The 14,227-nt window shown below is 47.0% G+C and overlaps 2 protein-coding genes across 2 annotated transcripts in view; both read left to right on the forward strand.

The window, feature by feature from the left end:
* The window catches only part of LOC136314184 (C-C chemokine receptor type 1-like), a 105,675-nt gene that overhangs the window by 15,713 nt on the left and 75,735 nt on the right, over window positions 1-14,227 (forward strand). The gene's annotated exons all lie outside the window — the stretch shown is intronic.
* Window positions 2,102-6,884, forward strand: LOC136313972 (C-C chemokine receptor type 1-like). The gene is given in 4 exon segments (XM_066244300.1): window positions 2,102-2,845; window positions 2,847-3,228; window positions 5,775-6,010; window positions 6,774-6,884. Coding segments are annotated over 4 exon segments (1,473 nt in total).

Consider the following 14,227-nt stretch of genomic DNA (forward strand, 5'->3'; position numbering starts at 1 on the left):
AAAGCTACTCTTAATGTTATGTCAATTTCTTTATAGGCGAGCCTTTTAGAATCTTGTGAGAAAAAGTAGGACACTGCATAAACTCAAGGCCATTTACCTGAGCAAGCGGTGGTCCATTGTTAGTCCTTAATAATTTCATCTGCTAATCTCTCTCTGCCCCTTGAATCACAACAGCAGTAAAGTTGAGTTAATTATTAGTACTAATACTTTAAAAGCTTTTACTGATGTTGTTATCGCTATTCAAGTTATTTTGTACTTTGAATGATTTGCTACCTGGTTTGTAATTTATAGATATAAATTAACTGTTATCTGGAAACATGTAAACATAGTGAAACAGAAGCAATGATTAATACCATGTAATTGTAACTTAGTTGTGTGTATAAAAAGGGACCTATACTAGCATTTGGCAGAGATGCCTGGCAGTAAATGCTAACTAGAGAATAAAGAGAAAGAAAAGAATCCGGCTCTCTCACTCGATTTCGCCGACGCCGTCTCCTCCTGTGGGACCCCTGGATTCCCCCCGGGGCTGGACCCCGGCATAATGCCAGGTCAGAGGTCACCTGATGTTTACTAGTGTCCTGGCAAGGGCCAGGGGCTGGCTGTTCTCATACCTTACTTTACAGAAATCCTTCAAGGTAATGGATACTTTCTAACATTACAGAAGAGAGACTGAGGCTCAAGGAGAGACATGACCTTCTTCAAGTTCACACAGCTGGTCGGTTACACCAAAGCCCATGCTCCGTTTGGGGAGGCGTCTTCAGTAAGTGGTCAGAAAAGATTGGAAAGAGGGCTGAAGAGCAGGTGTGCAGAGTCCTGTAAGGCAAGCCATCTAGTGGTGCTTTCTAGTTTGTGTTTTTCTTTGCTTCAAGAAAATGTTGGGTAAAACTGTTCTAGAGCTCATTTCTGAGCATTCCGGCTTCCACCTGGTTGTGCAACACCACATGGCTTCAGGCTGTTCTGAGTTATTCCTCCCGAGAACCAACTTCCTCTCACCAGGTCACCCGCTCACCCAGCCTGGTTTTCTCCTGAGTCCTCAGAGCTCTCTGAGGCAACATCCTGGTGGTCTTGGTCCTCTAGCAATAATACAAGAGCCTCAAGGACATGACCCACATCTACGTCCTCAAATTAGCCATTTCTAACTTGCCCTGACATGACGGAGCTATGAAGACCTGCTTATGCCCTGTCAGGACCAAGTACCACGGGACAGGCTGTGCCCACTCTGGTGTCCTCAGTGTCCTCCACTAAGGTATGGGCTGGCCTCCTAGAATTGGACTGTGGTGGCAGTACTGTGATTTGGTGAGATGATCTTTGCAATGTACCACATCCTTGCTCTTGGCTACCAAATCACAAGAGCATCCACTAGACTTTGTGCATTCCAAAAAGATTACATGGCCACACAGTGTGACATTCTCAGTACCCTTTGTCACACCAACAGAGACACTATTTAGTCTCTAATGCCATGAAGGTTCATTGGTAAGTATTTGACTGTCAGCTGAGAATATTTTCAGTCCCATGTCTTTCTGCAAACTCCCAAGGGTAGAGTCACAGCTCTGTGATAGGAGGCAGGACATTTGAATGGTTTCAGGGACAGGCGTGAGAGTGTACACACCAGGTCTGAGCCTCAGCTCTCACTGTCACCGGATATGTGTCCCGCTCACTCTGAACTTCTGTGTCATCGCCTCTAAAATGGAAAAAGTGAATTGTACCCTCCAGGATAGTTTAACACTAATGCTAAGTCTATAGGAAGCATGAGGGAAGAGTTGGTGGGGAAGAATGTGGTGAGGTCTCCCCTTGTCTGGGTGCTCCATCTGCAGAAGTTTTCTTCACAGCCCTCTTTGCCAAAATATTTGAAATCATTCTAGGTGCACTCATTTGTTAATTGTCTTCCCCACCCCCAATCTGCAGTAAACTACAGTTTTCACAAGGGCAGAGAGACCCTGGAACCCCCTCACTCAACACTGGGTCCCAGGACATGGAACACGATGGGCACTTAGTAAAGAGTTCTGAAGGAATTGAGACATAATCTCTGCCTTGTCTCAGTTGTCCAGAGCCCACTGCCTGTAAACAGTAAAGCAAAAACAGAAACCACATTCCAGGACCCATGGAAGAAAACAGGATTGAAATTCCAATCAGTACAGTGGACTATGACAGGACCACAGAATTTGAGGACAGAAAATCAACCCCATGCCAGAAAGAAGACTGGAGGTCCTTTGCAGCTCAGCTGCTGCCCCCTTTGTACTCCCTGGTGTTTGTCACTGGCCTGGTCGGCAACATCCTGGTGGTCCTGGTCCTCTTGCAACACAAGAGGCTCAAGAACATGACCAACATCTACCTGCTCAACCTAGCCATTTCTGACCTGCTCTTCCTCTTTACGCTGCCCTTCTGGATTCACTACTATCGGAAAGGTAACTGGGTGTTTGGCAATGTCATGTACAAGTTGCTGTCGGGGCTTTATTACGTAGGTCTGTACAGCGAGATCTTCTTCATCATCCTGCTGACCATCGACAGGTACCTGGCCATCGTCCATGCTGTGTTTGCCCTGCGGGCCCGGACCGTCACATTTGGTATCATCACCAGTGTAGTCAGCTGGGTCCTGGCCAGCCTGGCTGCCATCCCGAGCTTTTACTTTTCTGAGTCCAAGATTGAGTTCAATCGTTACAGCAGCACGGTTTATTTCCCTCCTGAATACCACAATCACTGGAAACGGTTTCTGGCTCTGAAACTGAACATCCTGGGGCTGGTCTTGCCTCTGGTGATCATGATCGTCTGCTACACGAGGATCATAAAGATTCTGCTCAGACGGCCCAATGAGAGGAAGTCCAAAGCTGTCCGACTGATTTTTGTCAATTATGGTCATCTTTTTTCTCTTTTGGACGCCCTTCAATCCGACCAAGTTTGTTGCAGCTTTTGCAGACGCTCTTTTGGAGAGTAACTGTGAGTAGACCAAAAAGCAGGACCTGGCCATTCAGGTGACAGAGGTGATCTCCTACATGCACTGCTGTGTCAACTCCATCATCTACATCTTTATTGGAGAGAGGTTCCTCAAGTACCTGCGTCAGCTGTTCCACAGGCTCCTGTCCCTGAGCCCGTGGAAACATCTCCCCTTCTTCTACACCCATAGCCAAGACAGGGCCAGCTCCATGTCCCCATCCACAGGAGAGCAGGAACTCTCTGATGGGATCAGACTCATGCTTAGCAAGAGTGACCTGCTAGGCACAGTGGCTGAAGGTGAGGCAGCTTCAGTGTCTCGGCCAGATAGTGACCACTGACCAGTGTGAAGCGACGCCACCTGGGGTTTAGGTGGATCACCTCTGAGGCTTGACTATCTCCTGGGAGCTTCTCCCTGGAGATGAATGAGTGAGCGAGGTCATTCCAGAATACGGAACAAAGGGCGCCAGCCAAGGGCTTGGGCCAAACAGGGTTTCAGATTTGTGAACATGAACATTTGTAAACAAAGCCACTGAGCATCCTCTCCCCTCCACCCCCACCACCAGTGAGCTTGGAAACAGTGATTTACACAGTGACTCAGCTCTGAGCCAGGAGCCAATCAGGAGCCAGCAGCTGCGTCTCCCACCCCCTCTGCAGTCCCCGGCAGGCATTTAGTCTGCTGGAAACCCTGAGGAGCCTAGAACTCATGATGGAAGGGCTTGAACCAAAAGAGAGGAGAATTGAGGAACTTTCATTGGCACCAAAACTTGCCTTATAGAGAATTATCTTATACTCACTAAAATAAAAACATTCAGGCTGAGGACCAGACACAGACCTCGTGTATAATGTGTTGTACTTTTGGAAATAGCCATAGAAGTAAAGCAGTTATTATTTCAAAAACTTGGACATCAAAATCACTCCTAAATCCCTCTACCCCATTATAGTTAATGTACATTTTTGATGAACTTTCCTTTAATTTATGTTTTCTGTCATACACATTCATGAGTATAACAAAGATGCACTACTATTCTCACCCTTCTGCTCCTGTTGTTTTTAAGTAGGAGCTCGTTCTATCGCATTTCCAGCTCAATACCTTATTATAAAGTATTGTTTATGGTGTCAGCACTGAAATCCACGGCACAGACGCACTCAAATTGACTGGTATCCCCATGGTGCTTGCAGAAATCAGTTCACCCCCAAGTGGTGACTGAGGACCTACTCCAGTCAAAGCAACCCTGGGAGACACGGGTGGAGGTGAGAGGGGTGTTCTCCAAGAGCCCTGTGCTCAGTGAGGTGACAGCCCCAGGGATGCCAACAGAGCCCCGGTGGGGTGGGGTGGGGCTGAGACCAGGGATATAAGACCACTGTGAGTAGAGCCTGTACCCACACATGCACCACATCCTTCCATGTGCCGTGATGGGGAGGAGCCTAATGAGGTGGTCAGTTTGACCAGGGAAACAGGCCTATTAGAGATTCCTGGCAGGGACTGGGAAGGCCAGCACCAAATCACTGTGCAGCTTTTATTCAACCGAAAAGCATTCTGTCTTAGCTTTTAATTTAGCAAATTCAAAACCTATTTGAAAAAATAATTAGGTGAAACAGTGTAAGCAAATTTTGAATATGAAAAGTATTTTATTGGAAAAGAAACTGATCTGCTTATGAACTGATACACATCATAAAACACAAATTCAAAATATGATAACAGAAAAAAAATGTATGTAGCAGACTAAAAACTAAGACCAAGACATGACTATCAACTCCCCTCATTTATCAGAATATTTTACAAATCAATAGGAAAACCACTTGGATTTTTTTATCCCATAATTATTCTATATACTCAATTAACAAAGATATTAACAGATAGGTCATAGAATAAATGCAGTAGCCATTATTATGAAATCTCAATTAGTTATCAAAGAAATGCTAACGGCAGTGAAGATCATTTAGAAAGTACATCTGGTAATCCTCTGTCCAAGAATAGTCACAGATAATGGTAACATGCAGCACATCTGGAAAGTTCGATAACCGAAGAAGGGTTAATTAAGTGCTGTTAAGTATGAGCTAGGAAACAGGCACAAATGACTTATAAAAAATTTATTGACATGAATATTCTTGTTTTGTTAATGTTAAATAAAAAATATGAAATCTTCTGGTTCATATTTTATAATATATATGCAGAAGACAAAGACAGGGAGAAAATAGACCCCAAATTCTATGGGATTATGTGTGTATCACTCAGAGCTTAATCAGAGACATGACGTGAGATAAGGCTAGGGTTTCCAAACTGTGTGCCGAGGCACCCAGGGCCACAGTGAACTCCCAGTTCCATTTTTAAGGGCTCCACACTGCACCTGACATTTCCTGGACACCCTGGGAACTACAAGTGGGAGAAAGTTCACAGTTTCAATGTTATGTTGTGGTGCATTCCTTTCAAAGTGGACGTGTCTCTGCAAAGCCTGGTTTCCGGTGATTTGAGATAAATCAGTGTGGAACAGGAACTGAGGGGACAGTGTCCCACGGATTCCAACATCAGCCACCAGGTGTACATATCCCATTGGCATGGATTATTTAAAAATGAAATAAAATATTATTTTTTTCAATAGATGTGTATTTTCAAGCAGTGCAGACAAAATCACTTAAGTTGCTTGAATCCAAAGACTTCCTGAGTGGAAGAGTTCAGTTCTTCTTTTGTCTCCGGGCGCTGAGGAAAAGTACTGGGACCATAAGGGCTCCGGGAACTGAGAAAGTCTGGAATTCTGTGGAATAAGAGTGTGTTTAGCAACTGGATAGTTTGCAGTTGTGGGAGCTGGTGGGTGAGCCTGTGCACGCTGTTGCCAGGCCACTAGCACAGGGAGGGGAGTCTCTAGAGGTCAGCCAAGTGGGCACTCAGGAAGGGACACTAGATACGGACGACAGCAAGGACAAAGTAGAAGGTGTCAGTAGAAAGGACAGTGACGTGAACGGAAGCTGCCCTTTCCCCATGCTGATGCTTGGACTCCTGGCCCAGGACTTCAGGCAGCAGCGGAACCGGCAGTCACTGTGGGTCCAAGTGCTGCCCAACTTCAGCAGCGGAAGCCAGCAGGTGACATCAGTGCATGGAGGACCACAGGACCTAGCACCATTTCCATCTTCTGAACACAACACTGTTGCTTCACCCTTACAAATGATGCGCTAATTATCCCTCCCATTGGACACTCACCTGCCCCTACAAGCAAGGGATTCTGGGAAATGTCAGTCCAGGCCCACTAGACTGACACTGGACAGAATCCCCAGGAAGCGTGAGGCTTATTTTCACTGTGCACTCCTTGAGTGCTACCAATATATTTAAACAAGCACATCACGAGCAAAACTATTCTTTGTGAAAAGAAAGAAATGAAGAAAGAGTAGGGAGAGGGAAGAAAAGAGATTGGGAAATGTTGAGGAAAGAGAGACAGAGAAAGAATAAAAATAAGACATTATTTCAGAATAGAACAAGTTGGGAAGAGCATTCCAGAATGAGGTGTGGTGTCGGTGATAACCCAGGACCATGACACCATCTGGAACCAAAATGTTGGTAGGATTTTCATAGTGGGGGGGCCACATGCCCAGAGCGGGGAGACTGGGAGATGGTCAAGAACAAGAGGCCTCCAAATATACTGAGTCTGGTATTTCCATTCGGGAATGACTCAGCGTACACTCGAGCACAAGCTTCCTAAGAGAGGTACTTAAATGCCAGGAGCGCTTGGGTGACATCTGTCTGAGCTTCACTTTTCATTAATAGAAACACGTGGTTAAAACCATGGTAGCTACAAGGACTTGAGATAGGGCCTGTGGATCGTGCTAATGGCTCAGACCCCTCCCCACAGGACCCAGGGCCCATCCCTCTGGACCGCCTCCTGCTCACTCCCCCGGGGAACCCCAGCCTCTGCCTTTCTCCTCCTGGTAACCCTGCGGCTCACACCGTGTGGATGCCATGAGCGGCCAACGGGGATCTCATAGCTGATGTCTGTGGAGAGCCGGTGCCCCAGAGTGGCCCCTTGTTTTATTTTTATTTCTTTCAAAGTTTTCCTGAAAATGAAATGTGAGTGCATTTTCTTTGAAACGCTGTCACACTTCAGTGATTCTCCTACATTACTTTAATCTCCAAAACAATTTATATCACATGCCCCACCTGTGTTAAAAATAAGAAGTTGAAAAGCTCTGTGTATGTGTATGTGTGTGTGTGTGCACAGGCCTCCCACCATTGAAGCCCTAGGGGGCGGGGTATCAGAGAGGGGGCAGCCCACTGAGCAGCAGCTTGTTTAGCCCTCCAGCTATAAGCAGAAGACCTTTACCTGCTCACATGTAGGCCATCCCAGCTGTCCCGGGGAGAGATCACTCAGGGCCTGGAGACAAAGGCCAGTGAAAGTCTAGATCCATGGTTCCCATACGTGAGCGAGCACCGGAATCACAGGAGCACATGGTAAAGCCAGATTGTCTGACTCAGTAGGTGTGGAGTGGGACCCCAGAATTTGCATCACTGGCGTGTTCTCAGTGGTGTGATGCTGCTCTGATATCCTAGCTTTGAGACCCCTGCTCTACAGGCTCCCTTACCACCTCCCTCCCAGCTGCACCTTCCCTTGGCCCAGGGTAATTTCCAGGCCATCACATTGTTCCTTCTGTAGGGCTTGCTTAATCGTCTGTATGCCTGGCTACCCCGTGGGCACCTGAAGAACGATGTCTGTCTCTCCCTGTCACCGCTATATCCCTAGTACCTGACAGTGCCTGGCACGTCATGGTAATCAGTAACATAAGTGAGGTGAGCAAGTATATGTGCCTGGCATGTCCTCTCTGTGTCGTGGGGGCCACAGAAGCCTAGAGCAGAGTTGGACAGCCTGTCAACAATCACAGGTAGTGACCATGGAACTCCCAGTAGGACTGAACCCTGCTGCCCACAGTGGCAGGTGCTCAGTGACTCTCCTCACCAGATCCTTCCTATTTTTGTTCCACTATCCCCTCCCTGGCATTGTTTCCTGGAACCCTTACGGTGTTTCCTGGGTCCTCTGCAGACTCACGGCATACACCTGCATTCATGGCTCATGGTTTGCAACCGGGACGAAGACCCCACATTAAGAAAATGCTTAATGTCTCAAGCACTGCACCAAATCATTCATTCATGGGTGTTTGTGTGTGTATCTAACTTGAGTCCTCTCCATAAAGTTGGCATTATTAACCTTGCCTTATAGAAGAGGAAATAGACACTTGGGAGCTTAAATAACACATCCAAAGTCAGTAAAGGGTAGACCTGGAATGGGACACAGGACTGTTACATGTGAGAGGCTCGTCACTCTTGTGCACCCCTCGACCTGCTGTCTATACAAAGACGCCATGTTCTCGGGCCCGTACCCGTTGCTGTCAATCAGACTACCTTCCTGCCTCTCTCTCCCGCCATCTCTCTACAGACAGGCTGCCAAAAGGGGAGACCCCACCCAGCAGACTCACGGGATGTTCCACGATGGCACCTCCTCTATTGTCTTCATTTTCACAGATGAGGAAACTGAGCCTGAAGGGAAATGTTGAAAGCATGGTCCTGTATATGATTTCTGAATGGTACTTTATAACACACCTGTGAGAAAGGTTAGCAGACTTTCTGTTTTACAGAAAAGCAGGTGGGACCCAAAGAGACACCAGCACAGAGCAGGTGTTGGCTGTTGTGGGGGAAAGCGGAATAAGCATCATCTATGAGAGATTTTTCTTGTCTCCGACGTTCATACAAGCTGACCTCGTGCATCCTCCTAAGAGTCTAAGCATCCAGTGTTCTCATTTGATGGAGGGGGAGCCAGTACATGGGAAAGCTAGTGATCAGCCCCCGTCTCAAGGGGAGAGCTGGGATTTGAACTTGGCCTGTGTTGGACGATGCAGAAAACAGGAGCCTGGGCTCAGAGAGACGGCAAACTCCATCCTATAGACCTGTATGCATTCCGGGCCGGTGGTTCCTCTGGATGAAACAGCTCTGTGGTTTGGGAAAGTGAGGGGCACACAGACAGGGGAGAAGTAGGGACAGTGAGCAGTGACAGTGGAGGACTAGGGGCGCCAAAGAGAAGCTGCTGCCTCTCCCTGGTTTACTAGCCAGGTCAGGGGTCGCTAAACTTTTTACACAGGGGGCCGGTTCACTGTCCCTCAGACCATTGGAGGGCCAGACTATAAAAAAGAAAACTATGAATAAATTCCTGTGCACACTGAACATATCTTATTTTAAAGTAAAAAAACAATACGGGAACAAATACAATATTTAAAATAAAGAACAAGTAAATTTAAATCAACAAACTAACCAGTATTTCAATGGGAACTATGGGCCTGCTTTTGGCTAATGAGATGGTCAAAGTCTGGTTCCATATTTGTCACTGCTAGCCATAACAAGTGATATGACGCACTTCCGGAGCCGTGACGCATGCGTCCTGTGTCATCAGAAGTAGTACTGTACGTGAGCGATGCTGCGCTTTGTGGCACCCCCACATACAGTGCTCCAGGAGTACAGGATGCTGAACTCCTCTCACTGACCACCAATGAAAGAGGTACCCCTTCCGGAAATGCAGCGGGGGCCGGATAAATGGCCTCAGGGGGCCGCATGTAGTCTGCGGGCTGTAGTTTGGGGACCCCTGGAGCCAGGTTATTAGGAACAGAGGCCACATGGTTCCAGTTTAAACACTTTCACTTGCAATCTTAAAAAAAAGAAAGAAGAGAAAGAAAAAGAAAAAAAGAAGGAAAGAAAAAATGAAAGAAAAAGAAAGAAAGAAAGAAAGAGAAAGAAAGAAAGAAAGAAAGAGAAAGAAAGAAAGAAAAATGGCTGCTCACTGAAAAGGAGACCCCCCTCCCTAAATCAGTCCCCCTCCCATTTCCAGCCTTCCGTGGCTCCACAAGTTCTGGGGAACACCTGACTGCCACCTCCCTCACCCAAACAACGCCACCTCATCGCCCTCCCTAATGCCCTTTAGACCAGGGGTCCCCAAACTTTTTACACAGGGGGCCAGTTCACTGTCCCTCAGACCGTTGGAGGGCCAGACTATAAAAAAAACTATGAACAAATCCCTATGCACACTGCACATATCTTATTTTAAAGTAAAAAAAAAACAAAACAGGAATAAATACAATATTTAAAATAAAAAACAAGTAAATTTCAATCAAGAAACTGACCAGTATTTCAATGGGAACTATGGGCCTGCTTTTGGCTAATGAGATGGTCAATGTGCTCCTTTCATTGACCACCAATGAAAGAGGAGCCTCTTCGGGAAGTGCAGCGGGGGCCGGATAAATGGCCTCAGGGGGCCGCATGTGGCCCGCGGGGGCCGTAGTTTGGGGACCCCTGCTTTAGACAAAGCCCGCAGAGAGAAGTGCCTCCAAGTGACCACAGGAAAACATTTACATGGAACTCAGCATCCAGGAAATGTTTGGTGTCCTTACTGCTCCCGCACACTCACCTATGTAAAAAGAAGAATTTCCCTCCTTCTTTGCATTCTCAGTAACTGAGATCCCTAGTATCCTGTTTGTATCGTTACACAGGAACTGAAAGATTTCCTACAACATCAGGACCTTGAACATTGAAATCAAAGACTCTAAAAACTCTAGAAACAAAGACTTTGTGGACAGAATCCTTTGACATCAAAGTAAGTGGCACTTGTGTTTTCTCTCCTGTCGGCTTCTGTGGAGGGTCATCTGGGTGAATCTGTGCACGCAGTGCGACTGATGGCCCCGTGACGCACCTGCAAGGCAGTGAACTGTGTAGCAATGCTGAGAATGGGAGGATTTATAAGATGGGCAATCAGATGTGAGATAAGCTTTTTGTTGTTGTTGTTGTTAAGAAAGAGAAGCTGTCTTGAAAAATGGGACTGACTGATTAAGAAAGTTGGCACAACTTTAAGGGACAAGAAGCACTTTCTTGGAAGGCCATTTTAGAGGAAATTACTTGCAAAATTTCCTCATGTGAATGAAAATCATACATTGTGTGTGAAGTCATTGTAGTAGGAGGGAGCTATGAATTAAACAAGTCCTTGCAGATGCAGGAAGGTTTGAAACTAAACCAACTTTTTAAGAAAACTAGAACCAAGGATCCTAAAACACGGACTGCGAGCTGACTTTGGAGAAGGTAGAATATTACCCCCTGAAGGCAGAGAGGTGGCCATGTGACCTATTGGGCTGTATCCATTCTGTCCTAATTAAAAAGTGGCAGCAGAATTTTGCTCTGAGAATAGTGGGGTTGAGGCAACTTGGAGATATCTATTCAACTGTTCTCCAGTCCCCAAAATTATCTGGAGGACCTCACATGTCCAGAGCAGAAATTCCCAGGAGTGTGCATAGCCTCCCACCAGGTTGTGTGTCACTCATCGACTTTTTTGTCCTTATTCTGACCAGCAGGACAGCTCTTAGGCTATTCAGACTGGCAGGGTGGCAGGTGAGCATTGCTTTGCTGCTAAATATTTTATAATGGGCTTCCCTGAAAATTCCATAGCGGTCTATCCTGAAGAGAGAGCCCTGATTTCCAGTGTTGCTGATTTTGTATGTAAACATGCCCACTGTGGTGATATCAAGCTACCAATATGCTGACTGTGGGGTTGAGGACACTTGGAAACGATTGGTTCTTATGAACAGAAAAAGCCAGCTGCCCCGCACCTCAGGCCTGGTGTCTTTACCGCACAGACTGCCCTCCCTGTTCAGAGACTCAGCTACTCCCAGGATGCAGCATGTTGGCACTGGAAGGTTCCAGGCTACAGGAGCAGAGCTAACCATAGTGCTATGACCTTGGGGGAGACTTGTGAGACAGACGACAACATGAATGGCTAGTTGCACAAAACATGGCCCTTGGTTTCTCCTTTGAGGCTCTGCCACAGCCCCAATTTCTTAGGGAGCAGGGTTATTGCATGGTGCCCACCTGTAGGGAAAACAGGGAATGAAGTAGGAGGTCAGGAGGATGCAGGTTAATTTGTTTAATGGCATCTGATGATGCTGACTCAACGTGCCTTCACGTTTGCCAACGTTTTCCCAAAACTGGGCTCCCGGGGTCAGTGTTGCACGAGCCTCTCCTTGTACTTCCAGCTGCCTGTTGCTTCCACTCTAAACCCTGTGGTCCCCATGATGCTGACTGCCAGCTGATTCACCGGTCCCAGCAGTGGCAGCAAAAATCAGAAATTATCAGCTCAGCTTTGTTACAGATGTTTAGCCTGGGTTTATCCAGGAAGAGAGCTATTAGTTATAGGGCTAGGCCTGCAGTGGATGAGTGACCCAGAGAAATGGATTTGGCAGGAAACCATAGGGCCCTACTAGCTGAGGCGTTCAACATCCAGCCCCCCAGTATTGGCCTGAAGTTTCTAAGGCCACTGCAGAAATGTAAGTTTCTCTGTATGAAATATTTATGAGCGATGCATAAGGAAGAGCACCAGAGACTCCAGGGTGGAAGGAATTATGACGTAGGCAAGTCCTGCTACATGATTAGTGTTTCAGTCAAAGCTTTCAGATTGGTGACAATGTAATGAAAATCTGAAAATGAAGTTCCCACAGCTGTGTCCATCATACAGCAGAATTCCCTTTCTAGATTAACCACAGAGAGACCTGGCAGGGGATCTTGGGGCAGGGGACATCAGCCAGAATAGGAATGGAGACTGGGACATTCCTGGTGGCTAGAGTCCTCAGGGAAGGAGTAATGCCAGGAAGGAGGTCCCCTGATATTTACTAATGTCCTGGCAAAGGCCAACGCTGGCTTTTGTCATATTTTACCTTACAGTAGTCCCTCAAGGTAACGGATACTTTCTCACATTATAGAAGAGGGACTGAGCATCAGGGAGAGAAATGAACTTCTCAAGTTCACACAGCTGGTCGGTTATACCAAAGCCCATGCTCCGTTTGGGGAGGCGTCTTCAGTAAGTGCTCAGACAGGAATGGAAAGAGGGCTGAAGAGCAGGTGTGCAGAGTCCTGTAAGGCAAGCCATCTAGTGGTGCTTTCTCTTCTGTGTTTGTGTTTGTTTGTTTCAAGGCAACAATGGGTAAACTATTTCAGAGCTCATTTCTGAGAATTTCAGCTTCCACCTGGATGTGCAACACCGCATGGCTTCAGGCTGTTCTGAGCCATTCCTCCTGTGAATCCCCTTCTTCTCAACAGGTCACCCGCTCACCCAGCCTGGCTCTCCCCTGAGTCCTCACAGCTGTCCCAAGAGGCTGACAGAGTTTCTATCAACCTGCCTGTGTCCCATTAGGGTCGAGTGATGCGGGCTAGGCGGAGCCCACACTGGTGGCCTTGGTGTCCTCAACTAAGGGATAGGTGGCCTCCTAGAATTGCACTGTGGCAGCACTTCTAGGGTTTGGGGGCAATAATTTGTGCACTGTAGGATATCCTTTCCCCTGACAACCGAATGATAGAATAATCCCCTAGGCTTTGTGACAACTAAATAGATCAAATGACCACACAGAGTCATGTGCCCCAAGTGTCCTATGTCACCTAAGCAAAGACCTTCCATAAGCTCTGGTCGGTTGGCTCAGTGGTAGAGCCTCGGCCCAGCATGTGAAAGTCCCAGGTTCGATTCCCAGCCAGGGCACACAGGAGAAACTCCCATCTGCTTCTCCACCCTTCCCTCTCTCCTTTCTTTCTATCACTCTCTGCCCTTCCTATAGCTAATGCTCCATTGGTGCAAAGTTGGCCCGGGTGCTGAGGATAGCTCCATGGACTCCACCTCAGGTGCTAGAATGGTTCCGGTTGCAACGGAGCAAGGGCCACAATGGGCAAAGCATCGCCCTCTTATGGGCTTGCCAAGTGGATCCCGATTAGGCACATGCAGGAGTCTGTCTCTCTGCTGCCCCCATTCTCATTTCAGAAATATACAAAACCAAAACAAACAAACAAAAAACATAGAAACTTCTTAGTTCCAAATGAAGATCCATTAGTAAGTTTTTGAAACTCAGCCAGGACAAATTCCTTTCCCATGTCCTTCTGTGGACTTCCAAATGCAAGGTCCCTGCTCTGTGATTGGAGGCTGAAAGTTCAAGTGGTTTCAAGAGTGGACGTGAGAATGATACACACTGGATGTGAGCTCCAGCTCTCATTGTCACCAGATGCATCCTACTCACTGCAAACTTCTCTGTCATCATGTGTAAAATGGGAGACATAAATGGTGCCCTCCTAACAGTCATCGCCAAAGTATTTGACTTCATGGTTTGTGCACTCATTTGTTTATTGTCTCCCCCACCCCTTCCCCCCCCCCATTGAACTACAATTTCTATGACAGTGAAGAACACCTGGGGCCACTTTGTTCAAGGTTGTGTCCCAGAACATGGTTACAAGTAGGCACTTTTCACT

The sequence above is a fragment of the Saccopteryx bilineata genome, chromosome 10, assembly GCF_036850765.1.
Source record: "Saccopteryx bilineata isolate mSacBil1 chromosome 10, mSacBil1_pri_phased_curated, whole genome shotgun sequence".
Taxonomy (NCBI): domain Eukaryota; kingdom Metazoa; phylum Chordata; class Mammalia; order Chiroptera; family Emballonuridae; genus Saccopteryx; species Saccopteryx bilineata.